General features: G+C 48.1%; 1 protein-coding gene across 1 annotated transcript in view; it reads right to left on the bottom strand.

Annotated features, from left to right (window-relative positions):
- Nucleotides 1–26,501, bottom strand: part of PARD3B (par-3 family cell polarity regulator beta) — a 617,867-nt gene that overhangs the window by 232,053 nt on the left and 359,313 nt on the right. The window contains exon 16 of the mRNA XM_074967987.1: nucleotides 1,897–1,941. Within this exon, the coding sequence (XP_074824088.1) occupies nucleotides 1,897–1,941 (45 nt within the window). The remainder of the gene's footprint in view (nucleotides 1–1,896; nucleotides 1,942–26,501) is intronic.

Raw genomic sequence — 26,501 nt, 5'->3', positions numbered from 1 at the left:
GAGCTTGGCTGTAGACGATGGATCGTGTGGTGTGGTCAGGGTGAAAGCTGGAGGCATGTAGGTAGGAATAGCGGTCAGTAGGTTTCCGGTATAGGGTGGTGTTTATGTGACCATTGTTTATTAGCACTGTAGTGTCCAGGAAGTGGATCTCTTGTGTGGATTGGACCAGGCTGAGGTTGATGGTGGGATGGAAATTGTTGAAATCATGGTGGAATTCCTCAAGGGCTTCTTTTCCATGGGTCCAGATGATGAAGATGTCATCAATATAACGCAAGTAGAGTAGGGGCGTTAGGGGACGAGAGCTGAGGAAGCGTTGTTCTAAATCAGCCATAAAAATGTTGGCATACTGTGGGGCCATGCGGGTACCCACAGCAGTGCCGCTGATCTGAAGGTATACATTGTCCCCAAATGTAAAATAGTTATGGGTAAGGACAAAGTCACAAAGTTCAGCCACCAAGTTAGCCGTGACATTATCGGGGATAGTGTTCTTGACGGCTTGTAGTCCATCTTTGTGTGGAATGTTGGTGTAGAGGGCTTCTACATCCATAGTGGCCAGGATGGTGTTATCAGGAAGATCACCGATGGATTGTAGTTTCCTCAGGAAGTCAGTGGTGTCTCGAAGGTAGCTGGGAGTGCAGGGCCTGAGGAGGGAGTCTACATAGCCAGACAATCCTGCTGTCAGGGTGCCAATGCCTGAGATGATGGGGCGCCCAGGATTTCCAGGTTTATGGATCTTGGGTAGTAGACAGAATATCCCAGGTCGGGATTCCAGGGGTGTGTCTGTGCGGATTTGATCTTGTGCTTTTTCAGGAAGTTTCTTGAGCAAATGCTGTAGTTGCTTTTGGTAACTCTCAGTGGGATCATAGGGTAATGGCTTGTAGAAAGTGGTGTTGGAGAGCTGCCGAGCAGCCTCTTGCTCATATTCCGACCTATTCATGATGACAACAGCACCTCCTTTGTCAGCCTTTTTGATTATGATGTCAGAGTTGTTTCTGAGGCTGTGGATGGCATTGTGTTCCGCACGGCTGAGATTGTGGGGCAAGTGATGCTGCTTTTCCACAATTTCAGCCCGTGCACGTCGGCGGAAGCACTCTATGTAGAAGTCCAGTCTGCTGTTTCGACCTTCAGGGGGAGGGTGAGAAAACCTGGATTTGTGCTGGAAATGGCAAAACTTGATGATCACTTTAGATAAGCTATTACCAGCAGGAGAGTGGGGTGGGAGGAGGTATTGTTTCATGGTGTCTGTGTATATAATGTCTTCTGCAATTTCCACAGTATGCATCCGATGAAGTGAGCTGTAGCTCACGAAAGCTCATGCTCAAATAAATTGGTTAGTCTCTAAGGTGCCACAAGTACTCCTTTTCTTTTTAAGAAAAAGTGGATCCTTTCATTAGTATTGTCATACTGAAAGGACAACTTCGGCAGATGAATAAATGGGAATGAAAAAACAATAGTCAAAGCTTCAGTAGGGCTGTCTATCTTCAATATTTCAGACTGTGAGAGTGGAAAACTGAAATTCTTCCAGGAGGACAAAGAGAATGAGACATTTATATTGTTCATAATTTACACTGTTTAAGTGCCTACATTGGCACGTGAAAAGATTACAGGTTTTGTCCTTTACTTATTTTAACTTACACTCTACTCAGTGTTCAATAGATATATTTTTAAAGAAACCGTTATTACTTTTCCTGCAAGTGATCGCAGCCTATGTATGCAACTACATATACTGCCAAGCAATAAGTAAGCCTTAATTTATCACTGTGGAAGTGAAGTTATGCATTAATTTGCAAACCTTTCAGCCACCACAGTTGCTAGAAGCAAGATCCATCTGTTGCTCAAAAATTGGCTGTTTTTTCAGGGAAGGGCAGGTGAAGTAAGGTGCAAGAAAGTTCTTACCTTGTTTGTGTCCAGCCAATGAACTAACCTGGCTTTCATCTGCCACTGGAGGAGACAAAGAGAGAGAGACAGAGACAGAGATCAGAAATTCCTTTAAAACCAGTAGTCTTTGAAATAATTTCACACACATGATATACTAATTTTTGAGTTTGTAATGGTTTGCATAAAGGCTTTTTTTCTCTGATCCACCTGGGATACCTCAGAGACCTAGCACCTGATCCAAAGCCTGTTGAATTCAATGGAATGACTTCTTCGGGGTTTAGTGAGCCATGGATCAGGCCCATAGCATTTCTACATTCGAAGTTCAGTTGTGGGCAGGGCAACTGATTTTGTAAATACCATATTTTGCCAGAAAAATCATAGGACTTTAGGGAATTGTAGCATTTTCAGGTCAGAGGCCAAAATCCTGGAAAAGAATCCACAAGTGGGGATTCTCATTTCTGCAGGAAGTCCCACTGAAGTCAATGGACTCTGTGCAGGCATCAGGTCTCCTGGAAGCAGATCCCTTTGTAGGATCTGTGCTTTTTTATGTTATGAAAAAAAAACTGGTTTATAACTCATATCTTTACAGCCTACATCATCTTGCAAAGAATGGATCTATATAGTCATGTCAGTCTGCATACAGAATAAATAGTGGAAAACTATTTCTAAACTTAACAAAAACTGCAATTTTGCATAGTAAGTATACTTCAGTTTATTATCCTATATCTCATGAAACTAATTAAAACATTCTCCCAGAAGCTTGTGTGGAAAAACCAATCACCTTTTCTTAAAAATAATTTTATGCAAAAGAACAAGTGCTAATGTAATGTTAAGGCTCTTGAATCAAGCAGAGAAATGAGCATTAAGGCTGATAGCTTATCCTTAACTCTACCTGCCTAGCCACCTCTTTGGACTTATGCCTGGTCTCCCTTTACAGCATAATAGATTGTCAAGTCATACAAAATATAATACAAACTGGTATTTATTATACAACCTTCCCTGTTGCGACCACCATTAAAAACTCAATGTTTACCCACAGTTGCAGGAAAGACCACAGTAAGACCTGTAATACAAGCAGAACAACTGTAGCATCTTAGACACCACTGTGTGGTAAATGACTAAACTGAATAGCAACTACCGTACAATAAGCTGTAGTATCGTATGTAGCCGTCAGATCTGGCTTAACGTTTAAGTCTCAATGGAGATCTAAAAGGAAGGTAAATATCATCCCAGTTTTATAAATGGGAAACAGAGGAACAGACTGGTAAAGTGTCTTGCCCAAAGTCAACCTGAAAGTCAGCGTCAGATTCAGCATTAGAATCCAGGTCGCCTGATGCACAGGGCCATGATCAAGTCACTAGACCACTATGTCCCCCACACTCTCAACACACACCGCCCACATTCCTCATCAGTAAAACGACAATTTAATTTGGACTACTTTATGGGGAGAGACTCTAGTGTAGATATACTCCCAGTCGTTTTTCACAACAGAGCTTACAGCGGCACATCTGTACCAATGCAGCTGTAAGATCGCTCATGATGTAACCCCTTTATGTGGACAGGCGAGAGCTCTCCCGTCGACATAATTTAACCACCCCAATGAGCAGCACTAGCCATGTCAGCGGGACAAGCTCTCCCACCAACAAAGTGCTGTACGCACCAGCACTTTTGTCGGTGTAACTGAGGTTGCTCAAGGGTGTGTTTTTTCACACCCCTGAGTGAGCAACATAAGTTTTGCTGAGATAAGTGGTAGTGTAGCCAGGGCCAAGTAATCTTTGTAAATTTCTGTATAAGTGCAAAGTATTGTTGAGGCCAGGTCGAAGTGGGAATGGAACACAAAAAGAGCTCTGGATTCCAGGGCCTATGCTCATTCTTTTAGGGCACATGGTCTCTGGAGGAGATGAGTGTCAGACACACATTTCATTACCCAGTTAAACAGCCCTCAGAACTCAAAAAGACTGGAAATGAGTTTCCTGCATGATATTTCAAACTTTGCCCCCCAAAATATCTACCTTCAAGCTGAAAGTAAGCATGGAAAACTTCAGTCCCAAAGGTTAATGTTTTGACAAGTTATGATTGTGTGAAAACAAGGGATTATAATGGAAACTGATTTGCAACCTTAATTATAGCAGTCACTAATGGCAAACCGCTATAATATATGGTAATTACCTGAAGCAGGCTGTATTACAGTACATGGTAACTATAAAAAAAACAAGATACCAAGATTCATAGATTTTTTAAAAACTCTGTTGATGATTGGATTTGCTGGAGACAGGTTTATATTATTAAAAGGCACAAACCCATATAACTGAAGCATACCTTACATACTGGCTTCACACATAAAAATTAGATTTTAATATTGGAGGGGAAAAGGAAGAGTGAAATGATTATAAACTGAAAAATCTTACAAAAATATACGGTCAGCTTGCCCTTTGTCTTTGAGAAACTGGTTTAAACATTCTCCAGACTTAACTGGGAAACACACTTCAGTCATAATTTCAGCTTTTGTTCATACCTTTACATATAATGTTGTAAACAAGCACTTTACCATGATATTACTAATCAGCAAGTTATGACTTTTCAAATGATGTCTCACAAGGCACAGATTGTACAAAGATTATTACAATAGTGTACAGGGTGTGAATAAAGGGGTGTATTCCATCATAATGCCTCACACCTAAGTAATATAAAAAAACATTAATCCACTGAGTATTGCACAATAATGGCAACATTCATTTTCCACTTGTGTTCCTTTTTCCTCAGCCAGGCCTAGCCACATGGAGAGTTTTATTTCTAAGCTTCAGCCACTGTTGGAATATCTCTGCAGAAAGGCATCAGATTTTTTTTTTTTAAAGTTGGGGGAGGGAAACCCCTCTCTCCACATCACTACCAACTTAATAACGGCTGGATTATTTTTGAAGAAACATTTAGAGAAGAAATTACCTCTGAAATCATAACAAAGGCTAACCATGGAAAGTTTCAGCCCAAGAGGGAAATGCTTGAAAACGTTCTGAGCATCTCAAGACAGCAGTGAATACAGAAAACGTCACACAGTACAAAAATTCAACTATAACGTTCCCTAATGAGAATGCTATATAGACATATGTATGTTTTTAATGTAAGAAAGTTAAATGTGATAAACTACAAAAAATCTATTTATCTCTGGGACCAGGAAGTAAGGAATGGGGAGCAAACAAACAAATGGAAATGAGCAGTATAAAGATGTATTACTTCTGGGGGAATTCTGCGCCACTGCGCAATGCAGAATTTTGCAGAAATTAATGTTGTGTGTGTGCAGAATTTCCTTTTCCCTACCAAAATGGGCTGCAGTTCTGCTGGCAGCCACTAGCGGCCTCTGGACCTGGGAGAGCCCAGCTCACACTTAGAAGACACTGCCAGAGGGAGGGAGAGGGAAGTAGAGGGTTCCCGGCAGCTGCAGTTCCAAGTATTGCCCTGAGGGAAGGAGATGGGAGCGCACTGGAAATTCCACACAAGCCTGGGACCCAGAATCAGGCTCTTTCTCCCTCTAGATCCGTGGGCTCTGGGTGGGGAAGGGGGGGCAGGTGTCTGGGCTGGGGAGGGAGGGGATGTGGTTATCTGGGCAAGGGGGGTGCCAAGTCTGGGCTCTGAGGGGTAGGGGGTTTGGGTGTATTGACTGGGGCGGGGAGGGACCATAGCTGGGCTCTTTGGGGGGAGGGATTGTGGGTGTCTGCCCCACCCCCCCAGCTGGGCTCTGGGGGGCAGGGAAGGGAGCAGAGAAACAGGGACCAGGTTGTCATAGGGGTTTTTTTGTGTGTGTCTGTATTGTTACAGACATATTTGCTGACACGTATTTTGAAATAAATTATCAAAATAATTGAAACTGGTGTGATTATGCAGTGCTATTTTGACAATTAAAATTTGCAGAATTTTAAAATATTGTGAGCAGAGTTTTTATTTTTTGGTGCAGAATCCAGGAGTAAATGTATGCACATTAAAGATGATACTTTCTGTTGCTGAATTAAAAAAAAAAAAAAAAAGAGAGACATACATTTGGATCACTGTAGGATACATCTATATAATGTTATGATTATTTTCATAATATGCTTTATTTGTTTGACAGTTATTTGCCCAACTCAAGAAATACATTATAACTAAGGCTAAGATTTTGTCACACATACTTTTAGTAAAAGTCACAGACAGGTCACGGGCAATAAAGAAAAATTTACAGAAGCCCATGATGCATGACGAACTGGGAAGCTACGGGGTCCCCACACCATTCCAGGGCCCCAGCTTGGAGCTGCAGGATCTCCCCACTGCCTGTGATTCCAAGCTCTGGGGCATCCCAGCTGCCCTTGAGCTCTGAGGCACTCCTGCCGCCTGGAGCGGCTGGGAGCTGCCAGGGTCCCTTCTGCCGATGAGGGCTGGGAGCTCCCAGGGAACCCCCACCACCTGCAGCAGCTGGGAACTGTGGGGCACCCTGGCCACCTGCGGCGGCTTCAAGCTCCAGGGCACCCGTGCCGCCTGCGGTGGCTGGGAGCTCGGGGCCCCCACAGTTCCCAGCCACCATGGGTGGTGGGGGAACCCTGCAGCTTCCAGGCACTATGGGCTCAAGTCACAGAGGTCTCTGGAAGTCACGGATTCCGTGAAAAAATCGTAGCCCTAACTATAGTTGGTGAAACCAGCCACTTGTTTGCAGCCAGCACCTGCAATGCTCATTGAAATGTAAGTGACGAGTAAGGACTACAACCACTTAATAAAAATGTACAGATTTGGGGAGTTAGCAAGACCCACATGATCATCCTCTGATGACAGAAGATGGCATATTGCTAATAAGCAGAAATCTCTCCAGTTAAACACTCACAGCTAGCATTACTCTTTTTACAATGCCAACACTGTGTCAAGAGGTGGAAAAACTCTATAACATGAATATGCAATTATGGTATGATTTCCAATATTTCATGTTGAAATGCTTGAAGTAAAGCAGCACTCTAGAATATGATGTAATGCTTAGTATCAGTAGAAGTAGCCATGATGGTAAAAATGTTTGTGTACTGCCTTCTACTCAGCCTTTGACTGGCATCTCCATGCCATGCTCAAGGCAACCAAGTTATGAGTTTTACATCAATTTCTTTCTTTTCAATGGAGTAGCATGCAGTGCATATTCTAAATAGGGTCATAAGAGTTTTGCTTCTCTGGATACAATAACACTTTCCTTAATGGTCAGTAAATTAATTTCAAACAGTTATTTAGAAAATCAAAATCAATGTATCTGCCAATAGTGATAATCAACGTTCCTCCTTTTTTGCAGATCAGTTTCAGGACCATACCTTTCTTTTCTCAAACTAATATAAATCTGTTCTGTACAAAAAAATCAAGTTGCTCTTCTTTACCAAAGGCAGGGTATTACTATTTTAACTTACAGTGCCTCTTTAATTTACATCATGTTTTTTGCATACTGACCGATATCTATTTAAAAAAACCTTTCAAAATGTGTGAAGGCTATAGTACCATACTTCTTGTGAACAAAATTACACATGCTTTTGAAGACCAGTTCTGCATTTCTGATTACAAAAATAAAAAAAGAAAACCTAAACCAATAAAACATCAAGGAATTTCCTGGAAAACTAATTCCTCAAACAACGTTCTCTGTTTGAGAAAGCCTACCATAAAACTTTTTATAATAAGCAAATTCATTAGCATGGACCTTACTCCCTAGCTACATATGCTAACGCTGCTTACAAGCTTTTTAGAATCTAAATAAATCACTTTTTCTGATCTAAACATATTACAGTAAAACAAGGCAACAAATCGGTCACTGACTTTCCAGATGGATGTTATCCTTACACAGCCCTTTCAGCATAATAAAGACATAGCACTATCAATTAATTTTAGTCAATGATAGTGCCAATGACATGACTCTCTTGCAGCTTTTATTTTTTTGGTGCAGTGGCTCCCAATCTAGACGTGAGGGTAAATTACTCACAGGGACTGTGTCAAATTTTGGCTCCCAACCATCCCTTTGAATGTTTTGCTAGCTGTTCCATTTATCTGGAATCTCCCTACTACATTTTAGAAGTGCTGTGGACTTTTATCCCCTCTGTACTGGGGAGGATGGTTTACTGTTACATGGTAGGATACAAGCTGAAAACTCAGATCAGTTCCCTAATTGGTCGTATTTCATACCTCTTTTCCTCTAGAATTTACAGTTTCTAGTGATGCTCTAAAGCAGGCAAGGGCCATATTACATTTTAATTGTGATCATGGGCCAGGTCTACAAAGTGAGAGACATAAATTATCCACAGTTCATAACCACTTTCCCCTACTGAAAGCAGTGGCCTGATCCTGAGAGATGCTGAGCACTGGCTAGCTCTGCTTACTTTAATGGGAGGTACAGACACCCAACACCCCTCAGCATGAAGAATAATGAAAGGTTTGCACAAAGACTCAGGATAAAGTACGGCCTTTAAGTAATAACAAAGGGCAACATTTTCCAAAGTGCCTTAATATTTGGGTGCCCAACCTGAGCTACTTAGAGCCTGAAGCACCAAGGATCTGAAAGACTTCTCAGATTCTTTTTCACAGCTGTACTGCTTTGCTCTAAACTGTTCTTTTAAGAAAGACTGTAATTAACTTGACAGCTTAATTCAGTTATGTTCGAAGAGCTTCCCTTACATTGTAGATGCAATACATCCTATACTTTAGCACAAGCCTCTGCTTGCACCAACCATTACTACTAAAGAACCAACTATATACACTCAAGTGCTGAACCGTACACAAGCATCACATTTCTATTTTTAAATGAAAGTTTTTATTTGGCAGCATCATTGTACCATCACAGTCGCCAAATTCTTCCCTTTCTTTTAGTGGCACATCAACCCTTCATTCTTCAGTGTTACACTGCCAGTTGAACACTTCAATCTCTCTGGTCACTCGATTTCTGATCTCAAAGTGACTATCCTTCAACAAAAAAACTTCGAAAACAGACTCCAACAAGAAACTGCTGAATTGGAATTAATTTGCAAATTGGATACAATTAACTTAGGCTTGAATAGAGACTGGGAATGGTTGATTTATTATAAAAAGTAACCTATTTTCCCCTTGTTTATTCCTTTCCCCCCCTCCCACTGTTCCGCAGACATTCTTGTTAAACTCTGGATTTGTGCTGGAAGTGGCCCACCTTGATTATCATACACATTGTAAGGAGAGTGATCACTTTAGATAAGCTATTACCAGCAGGAGAGTAGGGTGGGGGGGAGAGAAAACCTTTTGTAGTGCTAAACACCCATTTTTTCATGGTTTGTGTGTATAAAAACATCTTCTGTATTTTCCACAGTATGCATCCGATGAAGTGAGCTGTAGCTCACGAAAGCTTATGCTCAAATAAATTGGTTAGTCTCTAAGGTGCCACAAGTACTCCTTTTCTTTTTGTGAATACAGACTAAGGGTATGTCTACACTACGAAATTAGGTCGAATTTATAGAAGTCTGTTTTTTAGAAATCGGTTTTATATATTCGAGTGTGTGTCCCCCCACAGAAAATGCTCTAAGTGCATTAAGTGCATTAACTCGGCGGAGTGCTTCCACAGTACCGAGGCTAGAGTCGACTTCCGGAGCGTTGCACTGTGGGTAGCTATCCCACAGTTCCCGCAGTCTCCGCTGCCCATTGGAATTCTGGGTTGAGATCCCAATGCCTGATGGGGCTAAAACATTGTCGCGGGTGGTTCTGGGTACATATCGTCAGGCCCCCGTTCCCTCCCTCCCTCCGTGAAAGCAAGGGCAGATAATCGTTTCGCGCCTTTTTTCCTGAGTTACCTGTGCAGACGCCATACCACGGCAAGCATGGAGCCCGCTCAGGTAACCGTCACCATATGTCTCCTGGGTGCTGGCAGACGCGGTACTGCATTGCTACACAGCAGCAGCAACCCATTGCCTTGTGGCAGCAGACGGTGCAATAGGACTGGTAGCCGTCATCATCATGTCCGAGGTGCTCCTGGTCGCCTCTGTGAGGGCAGACATGGGTGCAGGGACTAAATTTGGAGTGACTTGATCAGGTCATTCTCTTTAGTCCTGCAGTCAGTCCTATTGAACCATCTTATGGTGAGCAGGCAGGTGATATAGATTGCTAGCAGTCCTATTGCATTATCTTCTGCCGGGCAGGCAAGAGATGACGATGGCTAGCAGTCCTACTGTACCACCTTCTGCCGAGCAGCCATGAGATGTGGATGGCATGCAGTCCTTCTGCATCGTCTGCTGCCAGCCAAAGATGTAAAAGATAGATGGAGTGGATCAAAACAAGAAATAGACCAGATTTGTTTTGTACTCATTTGCAACCCCCCCAACCCCCGCCCCTGGTCTAGGGGACTCATTCCTCTAGGTCACACTGCAGTCACTCACAGAGAAGGTGCAGCGAGGTAAATCTAGCCATGTATCAATCAGAGGCCAGACTAACCTCCTTGTTCCAATAAGAACAATAACTTAGGTGCACCGTTTCTTATTGGAACCCTCTGTGAAGTCCTGCCTGAAATACTCCTTGATGTAAAGCCACCCCCTTTGTTGATTTTAACTCCCTGTAAGCCGTGTCGTCAGTCGCCCCTCCCTGCGTCAGAGCAACAGCAAACAATCGTGCATCTGAGTTGAGAGTGCTGTCCAGAGCGGTCACAATGGAGCACTCTGGGATAGCTCCCGGAGGCCAATACCGTCGAATTGTGTCCACAGTACCCCAAATTCGACCCGGCAAGGCCGATTTAAGCGCTAATCCACTTGTCAGGGGTGGAGTAAGGAAATCGATTTTAAGAGCCCTTTAAGTCGAAATAAAGGGCTTCATCGTGTGGACGGGTGCAGGTTTACATCGATTTAACGCTGCTAAATTTGACCTAAAGTCCTAGTGTAGACCAGGGCTAACATGGCTGTTACTCTGAAAACTGCCAGTTGAGGCCATCCCCCTTATTTCACACCTTTGTTATGCAGCTAAATACCTTATATAATCATTTAATTGTTTTCTATTGTTGGGGTTAATTCATATGTAATCAACGTGAGATGAACAGATTTATGTTGTAGGTAATAGTGTAGGAATATGTAGGATAATATTATAGGGGTATAGGATTGATAAGCATATATTATTGGTAAGAGTGTGTTAGGTATACAAGTACGGTAAGACTGTAAAGTGAGATGTGTCAAATTTCAGCTTAGCCATATCAGGCCTTAGGCCTGAAAGAAGTTGACATGACTAGTTGACCCAAGGGTAACCCTGTACCAGTAAAGTTGCAAGATTATCATAAAAGATGTGTTAATGGGTGATGTTCAGGAAAATATGCGACCACGTGCTGGTCATTACCGCAAGCTGCGCGATAGTAACATCATGGAAAAGTCTGCAGTGACTGCAAGTTACCATGGGAACTTATTGATGTAAATGTTAATCATGATACAGGGAACTCAGAATATAGGCTATGGAAAGTGGGGGCTCCCCAACATTTATGGGGTGTCAAAGTCCTGATAAGGGAAAGGGGGTTATAACTATCCTGCATCTGCATAATGATTATGGGTGTGAGTGTAACACAGAATAAAAGGGTTCCCTCAGCATCAACAGGGAGGAAAAATCCATCAGGAGACCTGCCACAGACGACCATCTGATGAGAGATCCACCTATCTCAGTGGTACCATTGCGGATGTGAGTCTGAAAACTATGATGCTGGACATTTTATGGTAATCCTCCATCTTCATTTATGTATATAAAACATTGATTATCTGTGTATTAGGGTTTTTAATAAAGGGAAGATTGATAACTTGTGAATGTTTTTGTGGTCATTGCTATTGCTCCCCGTGTGCTCCTACAGTCTCCAAACCTAATGATATTTCTATTAACGGTTGTCACCCGCTAATTCAGATATTGCAGCTCTTAGGGAGCTTAAACCTTTGGCACAGGCTTCTACAGTTTGACATACCATTGGCAATATCAACCCATCAACATTATAAAGCTGCCTTTTCTAAATCTCTCTAACCTCTACCAAAGCAGATGAATCTCTTTCTAATGAAACACAGTACAACATTAATACTGATCTAGCTTGACGATAAACCTACACTATGTCATTATCACTTCTCCTAGGCTCCCAGAGTTAATCCAAAAGTTCATAATCAAATCTGTCATTTATAAGTTAGAGCCACTGGGTGGGGAATAAGGTTTATAATGCAATTATCTTGAAACTGATCTAAAATTTAAACTTGATTACCACCAGTCCCTTCATGTTCACAACATCAATACATACTGTGACAGGGTCGGGCCAGATGGCTACAGGAGAGTAATAGAAGGCAAATATATTAGCCCCAGGTTAAGTAGGTCCCTTTTCCCTGGGTAAGGTAACAGGGAAGGTTCCAGAACAATGCTAAATTAGGTAAATGTTTGTCTCCTTGCAGAACATGCCAAACCCTGTGTTTTAGCACATCATTTAATAATTACCCCTAAATACATAAATGGAGTTGGCTGGTGTCTCTACTAATCATGCCACAAGGTTAAGAAAAAGACAGTTACCTTTTCCGTAACTAGTGTTCTTCGAGATGTGTTGCTCATGTCTGTTCAACAACAGGTGTGTGTGCTCGCCACGTGCACCGGTGCTGGAAGTTTTTCCCCTAGCAGTACCCGTAGGGGGGAGCGCCCTCCCGCGACCCCTGGAGTGGCACCTGCCTGGCGTGGTATAAGGGGAGCTGAGCACTCCCCCCACCCTCGGTTCCTTCTTGCAAGACAACTCTGACAGAGGGGAAGGAGGGCGGGATGTTCAATAGACATGAGCAACAGATCTTGAAGAATACCACTTATGGAAAAGGTAACTGTCTTTTCTTCTTCGAGTAATTGCTCATGTGTATTCCACAATAGGTGATTCCAAGCTATATCTGTTGGAGGTGGGTAGGAGTTCACAAGTTCCCAGGACGGAGTACGGCCCTGCCGAACCCGGCATCCCTGGTTTGGGGGATGATCGCATAGTGCGAGGTGAACGTGTGAACTGAAGACCATGTGGCGGCCCTACAAATGTCCTGGATGGGGACGTGGGCCACGAAGACAGCCGACGAGGCCTGCGCCCAAGTCGAGTGTGCCCTCACAATGGGCGGCCGGGGGACACCTGCCAGCTCATAACAGGAACCGATGCACAAAGTGATCCAATTGGAAAGTCGCTGAGTGGAAATCGGCTGGCCCCTCACGCACTCAGCCAAGGCGACGAACAGTTGCGAGGACTTTCTGAATGGCTAGGTCCGCTCAAGGTAGAAAGCCAGAGCCCACCTCACATCAAGTGTGTGGAGACGGCGCTCCTCACTGGATGCGTGAGGCTTGGGGCAGAGGACCAGTAGAAAAATGTCCTGACTGATGTGGTAGACATGCAGGGTGTGGGCTGAACTGGACCTTTTCTTTATGAAAGACCGTGTACGGCGGCTCGGAGGTCAGGATCCTGAGCTCTGAGACTCGCCTGGCCAACGCGATTGCAACCAGGAAGGCCACCTTCCACGAGAGGTGAGACCAGGAGTACATGGCCAGTGGTTCAAACAGGGGCCCCGTGAGATGAGCCAAAACCAGGTTTGGGTCCCACTGCAGGACCAGGGGTCTAGAATACGGAAAAAGACGGTCCAAAGCCTTAAGGAACCGGCCAGTCATAGCATGGGAAAATACCATGTGCCCTTGCACCGGCGGATGGAAGGCCGATATGGCTGCCAGGTGCACCTTGACTGACGAGGGCGCCAGGCCCTGGGCCCTCAGGTGGAGAAAGTAACCAAGGATAAGCTGGATCAGGACGGTCACTGGGGAGACACCCTGGTCCACCGCCCACCTAGAAAACCGGGAACACTTCGCCAAATAAGTGGAGTGAATGGAGGACCGTCTACTTTCGAGGAGGATGTGCTGAACCTGCTCTGAGCACATCCTTTCCTCTCCACCTAACCACTGAGCAGCCACGCCGCGACGTGAAGAGCCACCAGGCTGGGATGGAGGAGGCGGCGGCCCTGGTCCTGAGAGAGCAGGTCTGGGCAGAGCAGCAACGGCCATGGCGGAGCTACCGCCAGGCCCGTGAGGGTCCTGTACCAATGCTGCCTGCTCCACGCCAGAGCAGTCAGGAGGGCCCGGGCCTTGTCTGTCTTTCTCTTCTCCAGGACCCTGCTGATTAGAGGGAACGGGGGAAAAGCATAGAGAAGCCGGCCAGACCAGGACAGGAGAAAGGCATCGGAGATAGCACCCCTCCCCAGGCCCCCCTGGAGCAGAACCGGGGGCATCGCCGGTTCTGCCAAGTCGCGAACAGGTCCACCTGGGGAGTTCCCAACCTTCAGAAGAGCCAGTGGGCCTCTTCCAGATGGAGGGATCACTCATGTTGCGAGGAAAAGTCCTTGCTCAAGTGATCCACCCTCTCGTTCTGGGCGCCCGGTACGTGGAAGGCCTTCAGGTTGATGTCATGGGCTATACAGAAGTCCCACAGCCTGAGGGCTTTGCGGCAGAGGATCGGGCCCCTCCCTGCCTGTTGATATAGAACATTGAGGTCGTGTTGTCCGTGAGGACCCTGACCACCTTGCCCTCCAGGTGCGAGCGGAAGGCCATACAGGCCAGCCACACTGCTCTGAGCTCCTTGACGTTTATATGTAAGGTGAGGTCTTGAGCCCCCTTGGTGGTCCGCCCCAAACAACATGCTCCATCGTAGGGAGGTGATCACAGAGTCCGGCACGATGAGGACCTTGTCCATCCTGTCCATGGCCTGGGAGAACTTTGAGGCCAACCAGAGCTGGAGGGACCTCATCTTGAGTCTGGTGTAATGGACCATGTACGTGCACACCGACACGTGACCCAAGAGTTGTAGGCAAACCCTGGCTGTTGTCACCGGGAACCTTGTGACCGAGTTGATGAGACCTTTTAGGGTCTTGAATCTGTTTGGCGGGAGAGAGGCCCTGGCCGACACTGCGTCCAGGAGCGCCCCGATAAACTCTATGCGTTGGACCAGGACTAATGTAGACTTGGCATTGTTTACCAACAGACCCAAGATGGTGCACCTGGACAAGAGGAGCACCACGTGATCCCTCACCTGCGACCAGAAGGTGCCCTTGACAAGCCAATCATCCAGATAGGGAAATATCTGGACCCCTCGCCGTCTGAGGTAGGCCGCTAACACTAACATGCATTTTGTAAACACCCTGGGGGCAGTGGACAGACCAAACAGGAGGACCGTGAATTGGTAATGATTCTGTCCCACCATGAAATGGAGGAAGAGCCTGTGCCCCTCAAATATGTGGATGTGGAAGTATGCGTCCTGTAGATCAAGGGCAGCATACCAGTCCCCAGGATCCAGGGAGAGGATGATGGATGCCAGGTAGACCATGCGGAACTTCAGCTTCACCATGTACTGGTTCAGACCTCGGAGGTCCAGGATGGGCCTGAGCCCCCCTTTGGCCTTCGGGATAAGGCAATAACTGGAGTAATACCCCTTGCCCACGAACTCCTCGGGCACCGCCTCTATCGCTCCTAGACCTAGGAGCCGCCCCACCTCCTGCTCGAGCAGAACTTCGTGCGAGGGGTCCCCCAAGGGGGACGGGGGCATGGTTGGGTGGGGAGGAAGTAAACTGGAGGGTGTAACCCTAGGAGGTGGTGTTGAGGACCATCGGTCCGAGGTTAGCCGTGACCATTCCGGGAGGAAAGCACACAACCAGTTGGAGAAGGGAAACGTCATTGGGGGTGGATCCCTGATGAGGACTGGTGGGGTGCCCCCGAGCGTCCCGTCAAAAACGCCTTTTTCCCACCTGCTTGCCCGTGGAGGACCCAGGCTGGGGGGCAGGCCAAGACTGCCTCCAAGGGCGTCTCTGATAGTCCCGCTGCTTCTTAAGGGTGGCCTCAAACTTCATGAGGGCGGCCTGGGCAGGAGTCTGCTGTGGCTTGAACTTAGGTTTTGCCGGAGCCGGGACATAGAGGCCCAGAGTCTGGAGGGTCGTGTGGGAGTCTTTCATGCCATGCAGCCTTGTATCTGTTTCCTCCCAAAACAGAGCTTTCCCGTCAAACGGGAGATCCTGCATGGAAGACTGCGCCTCACTGGACACCTGTCTCATGGACACTGCGGAGGCCACTGATCATACGGCCGTGTCCGCAGCATCCGAGGCTGCCTCCAGGGACGCTCTAGTGGCTGCTGCTCCTTCCTCCACTCGTGCCTTTAACTCCTTCCTATCGCGCTCCTGTAGGGAGTCCTCAAACTTGGACAGGGAGCCCCATAGATTGAATTTGTACCAGCCCAGGAGAGCCTGATGGTTTGCCACTTGTAACTGGAAGCTCAAAGATGAATAAACTTTTCTTCCGAAAGAGTGCAGTCTCCGAGAGTTTTTGTTCTCTGGGGTCAGGGCTGGTTGACCCTGCCGTTTCCTGTGGTTGACCGACTTGACCACCAGGGAGTTGGGCACCGGGTGGGTATACAAGTACTCCTGTCCCTTAGCGAGTACAAAGTACTTGCATTCCGCCTTTTTAGAGATGGGGGCCAACGAGGCCGGTGTTTGCCACAGGGCATTTGAAATCTTAGCCACCCCTTCATGGAGAGGCAAGGCTACCCTACCAATGTGGACAACACATTAAACAGGGAGTCTGAGGGCTCCTCCATCTCCTCTGCCTGGAGGTGGAGGCTTACTGCCACCCTCTTTAAGAGTTCTTGGTGGGCCCTGAAGTCCTCCTGCGGGACGGAGGGGGGCGGGGCCGCAATCGCCTTCTCCGGGCGGGGTGAAGAGGCCGGTGCGGTGCTCTGGGTGTCGGCCAGCACCAGAGGGTCCACCACCTGGTCGGACTCCGGGCACGGTGCCGAGGACGCATGTCCCACCGCCTCCTTTTTCGGGGGTCTGGAGAGGGAGGCCAACGGTGCCTCCAACGCTCCGGCCACCGAGCAAGCTCCCACTGGGGGCTGCGCCGGAGGCCATGATGCCCACTGGTACCATTCGGCTGGCCACGACGTTTGGTGCCACTGCACCTGCTGTGGCACCGGCAGGGCCGGCTGTTCGGTTGGCTGGCCTGGCCCACTGAAGGACGGCTACGAATGGAGACTGGGCTGGCGTAAGATCTGCTGCTGTCTCTGGACTGGGAAGGGCGGCAGTGCCAGGATCTACGATGGGCACGGGACCGCGATCTCAACATGGAGGACCGGTACCGGCGGTAACAGCTGCTCCACGAACGGCCTCGACGGGCGGACCCACGATGGCGAAATGCCGACGATAGATGCCCGGGGCTGCGATGTCATGGCGGAGACTTGGAGCGGGGGTCCAAGCGGGAAGTACAGTACCCTCTCCGAGACGAGACAGATGGCGACGCCCGTCACGGTCCCACCAATATTAGCTCCTTGAGGATGAGCAGTGCCACGAGTCTCGGCTGGAAGGAACCCAGCTGAAGGGTTCATGTTTAGTCCATCCACCTGGAAACAGTCAGGGCACACCCTGACCGTTGTGTAGGAGCAACACATTGCTCCATCCAAGGACGAGGACCAGATATGAACCCTGGGAAGTTAATTAAAGGACAGTAATCGTGGGAAGCTTCCTTGGCCTGGCCTCAAGGCCTGAGAATTAGGATTGTAGTAGATAGAGGCTGGAAAATAAGAATATTAATCAAAGTCATGTATTCCTTTGTTGTGTCTTTTTGCGGTGGAAGTAGGTAATGCGCAGGGGGGAGAAATATAATAAAAGGGAAGGTGGAAAGCTGACAGGGGGCAGCCCTTTTCAGCTAACCAGCTTGCTTGCTTGGATAAACCTGTGTTCTGTCTCATCATTGAACCGCCACAACTGGCGCCCAAACGTGGGGCCCTCAGCACTCACCTCGCCCGGCAAGGGTTTCAGACGCGTCACTCATCCGCTTCGCGGATCCCGGTGAGTATTTTTCATTGTGGTAAGTATGGGAAGCTCCCTCTCTGCTTTGCAAGTGCAACACCGCAATGAGCTACAGTATCTGCTGCGTAAGGCTCAGCATGACTGCCCCGCTCGAGAACTCACTCTCCTGCTACAGGAGGTGAGTGCCCAGTGCCCGTGGTACCCTGAAGCCGGAACCCTTAAGCTAGCGGACTGGGAGCGGTTGGGCCAGACATTGCATAAAGAGCCTCGGGCGCCCGTGCAGGCTTTACATGCCTGGCACCTCTGCCGCGATGCGATACAGCGTGTTGCCTCGGACAGGCCCTCCCTCACGAGGCTGGTGATCTCGCCACGCCCGTCGGCTCCTGCAGCCACCCCCCCTCCTACCGATGCAACACAGTGTGTCGCTTCGGAAGAACCCTCTCCCGCACCAACAGAGGGGCTGCCGATTTCGCCACCGCCGTCGGCTCCTGCAGCCATCCCTCTCCCTGCTTCGCCCCCAGTGCCTTTATTACCACCGCCTCCCTTACCTTCCCCACCAGAGCCGGTCTGTGATTACCATCCCCCCCTGAAACCCCATGCTTCGGGGCCCCCCAGGGGGTCGTCTGCATCTGCTCAGAGGCTTTCGCTGGTGCAACAAATGGTGCACGCAGCGAAGGCTCGCTCAGATCTTACAGCAGAGGAGCTGGCTGAGCTGGTCTCGGTTTGTCCGGTGACCTGGCAAAACGATGACCAGGGCAACCCGGTTGGAACCTGGGTCAGTTTGCCTTACTCGGTGATTAGAGAGGTAAAGAAAGCAATTCGCGAGTTCGGTCTGACTAGCACGTTTGTGCGTGGTGTCATTGAAGGGCTAGGTAGTGGATACTCCCTGATCCCTGAAGATTGGAAGGCGCTGTTGCGCATGATGCTGTCACCCAGTCAATATGTTATTTGGATTAGTGAGTATCGGCAGGAGGCGGAACGCCAGGCCCAGATTCATAGAGCGGAAGGTATTATTTTTGAGCACTTGGCAGGGGAGGGACCGTTTGCTACCGTTGAGATGCAAACTCAACTCCCTCAGGCCCTCTTCCCCCTTATTTCCACCTGCGCCCAGCATGCTTTCCGGAAGGTCCCGGATTCAGGCAAGCCTACTAAAAGCTTTGTTAGTATCCGTCAGGGTGCATCAGAGTCCTTTCTGGATTTTACCAACAGATTGCAGGAGGCTATCCTCCGACAGGTGGATAACGCTGCGGCAGCTCAGGAAATCCTGTTAAAAATGGCAGTTGAAAATGCAAATGAGGATTGCCGCCGCGCTCTCCAGACGGCGCAAGCCTCTGGCATTTTAGAGCTCTCAGACATGCTACGGGCGTGCCAAAACATCGGCACACAAGCCCATAAAGCTGGAGTTCTGGCTGCCGCCCTAAAAAGAACCGGAAAAGAGGGGAAGCGTTGTTACCGCTGTGGCAAGGAGGGTCACTTCCAGCGGGAGTGCCGCTCATCAAAGGCACCCGCCCGACCCTCAAAAAAGTGCCCCAAGTGTCAAAAGGGCTATCACTGGGCTAATCAGTGTCGTAGCGGGCCGGGAAACCGCGCGGCGGGTCCCCCCCGAACCCAGGGCCAAACGGGGGTGTTTCCCACTCAGACAACCGTTCCTCTGCCTTAAAATCCATAGACTCTATGAGGGCGGCGACTGCTGGAAGTGCAGGGCTTGATTTGATCATGCAGGAGGACACTGATTTTCGGCTGCCAGGGGAGGTCTGCGCCATACCTACCCAGGTGACGGGACCTCTCCCTGCCGGCTTTGTGGGTCTCGTTCTCCCTCGCTCTCATGCTGGGAAACAGGGCTTTTTTGTCATCCCCGGGGTCATTGATGCCGATTACACCGGCATTATTAAGGTTCAGGTGTGGACTCATCTTCCACAGTCGCTCCCGCGTGGACGATCAATTGCACAATTGATTTTAGTCCCCTATCAGGTGCCAGCTGCCGAGGATCGAACTCGGGGCGGAGGCGACTTTGGATCAACGTTGTCTCACTCGCCGTCTCACAGCACGTCCTCTCCACTTGTTGCTCTGACAATGTCAGTCCGCCCCTCGAAACCTCAGTTAACACTTCTCTTAAATGATGTTCCTTTCACAGGGCTGGTGGACACTGGAGCTGACGTTACGGTGATTCGTGATCCGGAGTGGCCGGTTAGTTGGCCTACGGTTCCTTCTAAAGAGTTGTGGGGGATCGGGGGTAGTAAACCCGGGCGACAGAGTTTGTCTTGGGTCACAGTCTCTAAACCGGGAGGCCGTACCCTTGCTACTATCCGCCCTTTTGTGCTCCCTGTCCACCTCAATATTTGGGGCCGTGATTTACTCGCAAAGCTGGACACCACCCTCGATATTAATATCTGATGGCTCAAAATCCTCCCTCACCCACATTGCCCTCCGCATTGCCCTTGGTATGGCAATCCTTAGAGCCCGTCTGGATTGACCAGTGGCCCCTCCCTCTAGAAAAGCTAAAAGCGCTTCAATCGCTTGTGCAGCAGCATTTGCTGGCACAGCGCTTGGAAAGCTCTACTAGTCCCTGGAACACCCCGGTGTTCGTTATTAAGAAAAAATCTGGTGCATGGCGGCTGTTACATGACTTAAGGGAAATAAATAAATGCATCCAACCTATGGGCCCCTTGCAATATGGATTACCAAATCCAAATTTAATTCCTCAAACCGATCAGCTCTGTGTATTAGATTTAAAAGATTGTTTTTTCACCATCCCCCTTTGCCCACAAGATCGCGAAAAATTCGCGTTCACGGTGCCACAATATAATAATCAGCAACCCTCTCAAAGGTATCAGTGGAAGGTCTTACCCCAGGGAATGCAAAATAGTCCAACCTTGTGTCAGCTTTTTGTGGATCGGGCCCTCACCCCTTTTCGTGCCCGGTACCCTACGCTAAAGGTCTACCATTATATGGATGACATTTTGCTTAGTGGTCCCCAGGTCACGGAACAACAGATTGAATCTTTGTCTCAAATCCTCGGCCAAAATGGCCTGTTGGTGGCACCAGAAAAAATCCAACGCTCTTATCCCTACCACTACCTCGGCCATAAGGTTTTACAAACCTATGCTGCTCCGGTTCGTCCGGCACTAACTCTACCTCAACCCCTAACCCTTGTTAAATTACAACAGATTTTGGGTCATTTAAATTGGATTCGGCCCTATTTTCGTCTCCCCACCTCAATGCTGCAGCCGTTGTTCGAGCTCCTACGTGGAGCCCGAGCACCGGGTGCAGTTATTGCCATCACTAAAGAGCACATTGCCTGCATTCGACAAATTAATGCAGCATTAAGTCAGCAGTTTGTGGACAGACCCCCTGAGGTCCGTCCCCTACGGCTGATTCTTCTTGCCACCCCTCATACGCCCACTGCGGCTCTGTTTGTACCCCGTACGAATACAGCCGTCTCTATCATAGAGTGGCTGTACCTCTCCTCCACTCCTCCTCGGAATATTTACCCATATCTAGATGCCCTGTCTGATCTTGTTCGTAAAGCCCGCCACCGTGCAGTGCAACTTACTGGCACTGATTTAGTTGATATTGTGTTCCCCTTGTCCCGTAGTGAATTTGATTCCTTGTGCCACACCTCTTTGGCTTGGCAGGTTGCTCTTTGTGATTATGTGGGAGAAATTTCTTATAATCCCCCAAAAGATCCTCGGTTGGTAATTACACAAAAGGTGCCTCTAATTGTTCATCGTCTTAGCCGCTCTCAACCCATTGTTTCTGCTGTTACTCTTTTTACTGATGGCTCTCCACATCGAGGTGTCGTCACCTATCAATCAGGTGACCCCCCTCGTTGGCGTTCTCGTTTTACACTGCCTCAGCGTTCCGCGCAGCGTTCAGAACTGGCTGCTGTTATTTTAGCCTTTCAACTTTTCGCTGATTGTCCCTTTAATTTAATTGTGGACACCCATTATGTTTATCAAGTGATTGATCATTTACCCCTTGCCCTCATTACCCCTCAGGTCGATGTGGACCTCCTTCGCCTATTTTTGTCTTTGCAATATCTTATTTCCACTCGTAATTTCCCTTATTTTGTTGCTCATATTCGCAGTCATACCCCTCTGCCTGGGTCACTCACTGAGGGCAATGCACGCGCTGATCGCGCGTTACGTGGTCAGGTAAATTCCCTCTTTTCTGACCCCATTGAAAGCCATGCCTTTTTCCATCAGTCTGCCTCTGTTTTGGCCCGGCAGTTTCACATTCCTGCTGATCATGCACGTTCCATTGTTCGTTCCTGCCCCCACTGTGCCGCTGCTGCTCCTACTTTTTCTTATGCCGTTAACCCCAGAGGTACTGCAGCAAATCAGCTATGGCAAATGGATGTCACTCATGTGCCACAGTTCCGCCCCTATTCCTTTTTACATGTTTCTGTTGATACTTATTCGGGATTTCTGTGGGCAACCCCACAGCGTGGGGAAGCCACTGCTAAAGTTATTCACCATTTGCTAGCCTGTTTTTCTGTTATGGGTCGCCCAAGCCAAATTAAAACGGATAATGCCCCAGCTTACTGCTCCACAGCCCTCTCCACTTTTTGCGCCCGATGGAACGTCCGTCTTAAACACGGGATCCCTTATAATTCCACGGGCCAAGCCATTGTTGAACGTGCCAATCGCACGCTCAAAACCTTGCTTGATAAACAATTAAAACATGGGGAGCTGCGTCTCCGAACCTTAGGAGACATTCAACAACAAATGCATATCCTTTTGTTTACTTTAAATAATTTAACACTGAACGCAGATCAGCAGACCCCCGCGGATCGCCATTTTCACAAATCTGAGGTACTGGAAAGACCGCGTGTCTTTTACCGTCAGCTGCCCGATCCGCAGTGGCTGGGCCCAGTACCTCTAATCACTTGGGGTCGGGGATATGCTGCTGTGTCTCTCCCTGCAGGACCGTTGTGGGTTCCAGCCCGGTGTGTGCGACCAGCACTGAAACAGCATGGCGTGGCGCCAGGGGCTGTCGAACCCCATACCGGAGTTTCAGCTGACCCTAGAGGAGAACGTGGTGCCTCCCGGGTCGACAACGGCGGGACGGAAACGGAAGAGGCGTAGCGTCCCAAGCCAGCCCGTGACATGGGGAGCAGTAAAAGCATTGGTCGCGGCGGCTCAACGAAGACTGGCAGCAAATCAACAGCCAGAGACTCCTGAGACTTTGTTTGTGGCGATTCTCGCCCAAATCACTGCTAATTCTGTGCTGATTGTATGCCTTTTGTGTCTGCTATTTCCTGTAGGGGTTGGTTCGGGAGCGCTTCCCCCGTTACGGGCCCGAATGACATATAACATATGGGAAAGATTGGCTTCAATAGCAAATGTTACCCACTTTTGTTTGTCTGATTCTGTAGCAGCCGGAGAATTGTTAGGTACATGCCTTATACCAGTATGTCATCACCCTGAGGAAATAGGGAATGAGACGATGCTCGCTGCTTATGCGAATCTCTCTTCCCAGTACTCTGGCATGGCTAATTGGGGCCCGGCCAACTATACCTTGCCTCACACGGCTATATCCCTCCACACACCGTACCCGGCCGGGGCCAACAATGTCACCTGTGCGCGTGTGGTTAATTGCACTAGTACAAAGGTGCCCTTGGGCTGTCGGCAAATTCCTCAACCCCTCTTAAATTGTTCCCACGCTGTAAATGTTTCATACAATTATGGCCATATCATCCTACCATCAGGGTGGTTTTTTACCTGTGGCTCACGCACCTTTAGTTATATTCCTGCAAATTTAAGTGATGGCACCCTTTGCTGTCTTAGCAGAATGACGCTTATATTGCCTTTTGCCAGCCAAAGGCACAGTAAAAGAAGTGTACCCCTTTCAGATAATTGTGTTGCAGATGTTGAGCTTTTTAGTCGCGCTGAGTATACTGCTTTAGCGGCCTCCATTGTTGGGGTCCCCGCGCTTGCCACTTATACAGCTAGAACCCTAAATGCCCTGGCGTGCTTTGCAGCGAAGGCAATTAACACAACATCCAAGGCAATTGCCCTACTTAATGCAGAGCAACATGAATTAAGGGATGCAATCTTGGATAACAGAGCAGCCATTGATTTTCTGCTCTTAAAACATCACCTAGGCTGTTCCACGTTTCGGCATATGTGTTGTTTTAATTTAACTGATAATAGTCGTTCCATAGAATCTAGATTGGCCGAGTTGGCCAATCTTACGGCACACATACGTCAAGATGTGGGGTTTGAGGGCTTTTGGAATTGGCTTACAGGTTGGCTGCCATCTCTAGGATGGCTGCGACAACTTTTCGGTTATGCTGTGTTTGTGATCATTGGGCTTATTTTTTGCTGCTGCTGTGTACAATGTATTCCCTCTTTGCTAAGGCTTTGTAGAGATTCGCCCTGGCAAGCTCCCCGAGTTATGTCCTTGTCAGTCTGGGAGTTAAATTGCTTGCAAAAGCAAATTGACGGCTACCATGAGATGGCCGAGTATAATTAAACAAAAATCGGGGGAATGAAGGGTTCATGTTTAGTCCATCCACCTGGAAACAGTCAGGGCACACCCTGACCGTTGTGTAGGAGCAACACATTGCTCCATCCAAGGACGAGGACCAGATATGAACCCTGGGAAGTTAATTAAAGGACAGTAATCGTGGGAAGCTTCCTTGGCCTGGCCTCAAGGCCTGAGAATTAGGATTGTAGTAGATAGAGGCTGGAAAATAAGAATATTAATCAAAGTCATGTATTCCTTTGTTGTGTCTTTTTGCGGTGGAAGTAGGTAATGCGCAGGGGGGAGAAATATAATAAAAGGGAAGGTGGAAAGCTGACAGGGGGCAGCCCTTTTCAGCTAACCAGCTTGCTTGCTTGGATAAACCTGTGTTCTGTCTCATCATTGAACCGCCACACCCAGCCAGCCAGTCTGGTCGGCATTGAGGGCGATCCACCTGGACTCTGCCCTGAGCGATTGCTGGGTGGTGATTGGCATTGGGAACATTCCCTCGACCGAGACCGGGCCAGAGGCAACTGCAGAGATCTCAGCGGTGGCTTGCCCTGGAATGTGGGGCCGACATCGGCGGTGCTCCGGGCACCGGCATGGACATAATGTCCCAGGCCGACTGGAGAGCTTCAGGTGTAGACAGCATTCGGACATTTGGAGAGGCCTGTCCCGAAGGGGCCAGGCTACACCGCTCAACGTGAGTCGGAGGCCTGGGGCCCGGTGGGGATCGAGGACTGCCTGACATGGGCCTAGTCTCTGTCCCAGACTTCCCTCGGTGTTGCTGCGAAGAGGGAGTCTTCCTGGCCCTCTTGGTGTCCCCCGTGGAAGGGGAGCAGTGCCGACTGGCCGATGGCACTGAAGGGTCGCTGCATACTGATGCCGCGGTGCCGGGTACTGGTTCGGAGTGGCATGCTGGGGTCGGGGTCAGCACCAGTGCCGACTGCAACAGGATGGCCCGGAGCCTAATGTCTCTTTCTCTTTTGGTCCGAGGCTTAAACGACTTGCAAATCCTGCACCTTTCGCTGATATGGGTTTCTCCCAAGCAGTGCAAACAGTCTGCGTGCAGGTCACTTCTTGGCACAGAACGCCTACAAGAGCCGCACGACTTAAACCCCGGGGCATGCCCCGGCCCAGGCTCACTGACTAACTAAACTAACTAAAAAGCTAACTAACTACAGGTATTAACGCTGAACGAACGAACGAACAGTTCTGGGGATGAGCTACAGCAAAGCGCAGTTCCGACGCACCTTCACTGGCGGCAAGAAGGAACCGAGGGTGGCGGGAAGTGCGCAGCTCCCCTTATACCGCGCCAGGCAGGCGCCACTCTAGGGGTCGCAGGGGGCGCTCCCCCCTATGGGTACTGCTAGGGGAAACACTTCTGACACCGGTGCACGTGGCGAGCACGCACACCTATTGTGGAATTCACATGAGCAATCACTCGAAGAAGAACTCTATGAGTATGCCTAATGACGTTATAACAGCTAATTCTTCACCCACATTTAAAAACAGGTGAAAAACCTCTCTGTTTTTCCAGGCCATGCAGCCTAACCAGCTGAGGTCTGTGGGTTGTTGCTTTTTGTAGAAAGGTGTTCTGAGCAGCACCATAGGATACCGGTCATGGGTGTTGCGTTGCACATAAAAATGAGATCTTTAAATATCGAGGCTACAGAGTATTTTGCTTGAACTGACATACAACAAAATTACTGTACACTAATATCCTTCAATTTCATGTGGCTGCAGGTTAAAGCAAGGAGCACTTTCGTGTTTTGCATACAGTTCCCATGGACGTAGTTTTTACAGTATATTTATGCAAAGCCTAAGTTATTCCTATGTGTAACAATTTATGGAAATCAAAGGGGTTTATAAGCAAATAATAAACCACTCCTTTTTCTTTGAAAGCACACTAATTTTCACCCTCCAGGTCAACAAACAGCAACAAAAAACTCCATGTTGCCATATATTATTACTTTTGGAAAAAAATACAGTTGAGGGGGGGGAAGTTAGTGTAAATGGATGTTGTTGAGTTATTATGGTAGTTATTTTCTATACAACTGTGTGGGGAAAATGAGCATGTATAGGTGGTGGTTAAAGGAGAGGGAAAAATCATTCTTTCAATGACTTGCAAAGAAATTATTGATTGCCTCCTCTCCTTTCTCATCTGCCATTATCTTTTGAGATAAGTGTCTGACTTATTTGTGAAGTGGAAGATCCAACACATTTTCATTTTTACAGTTCCGAATTTGTTGTGCTGGGGTTTATAAAGGTACATAATGCACAGGTCTAAATTTGGCCAGTAATCTAAATCTAATTGTGCAAGCGTCCTGATCAGATTTTGGCTGGCTTTGCAGCGGTGTCTGGAAG

Source organism: Natator depressus, chromosome 11 (assembly GCF_965152275.1).
Source record: "Natator depressus isolate rNatDep1 chromosome 11, rNatDep2.hap1, whole genome shotgun sequence".
Classification (NCBI taxonomy): domain Eukaryota; kingdom Metazoa; phylum Chordata; order Testudines; family Cheloniidae; genus Natator; species Natator depressus.
Note: the sequence above shows the minus strand (reverse complement) of the source record. Positions and strands in the feature narration are given on the sequence as shown.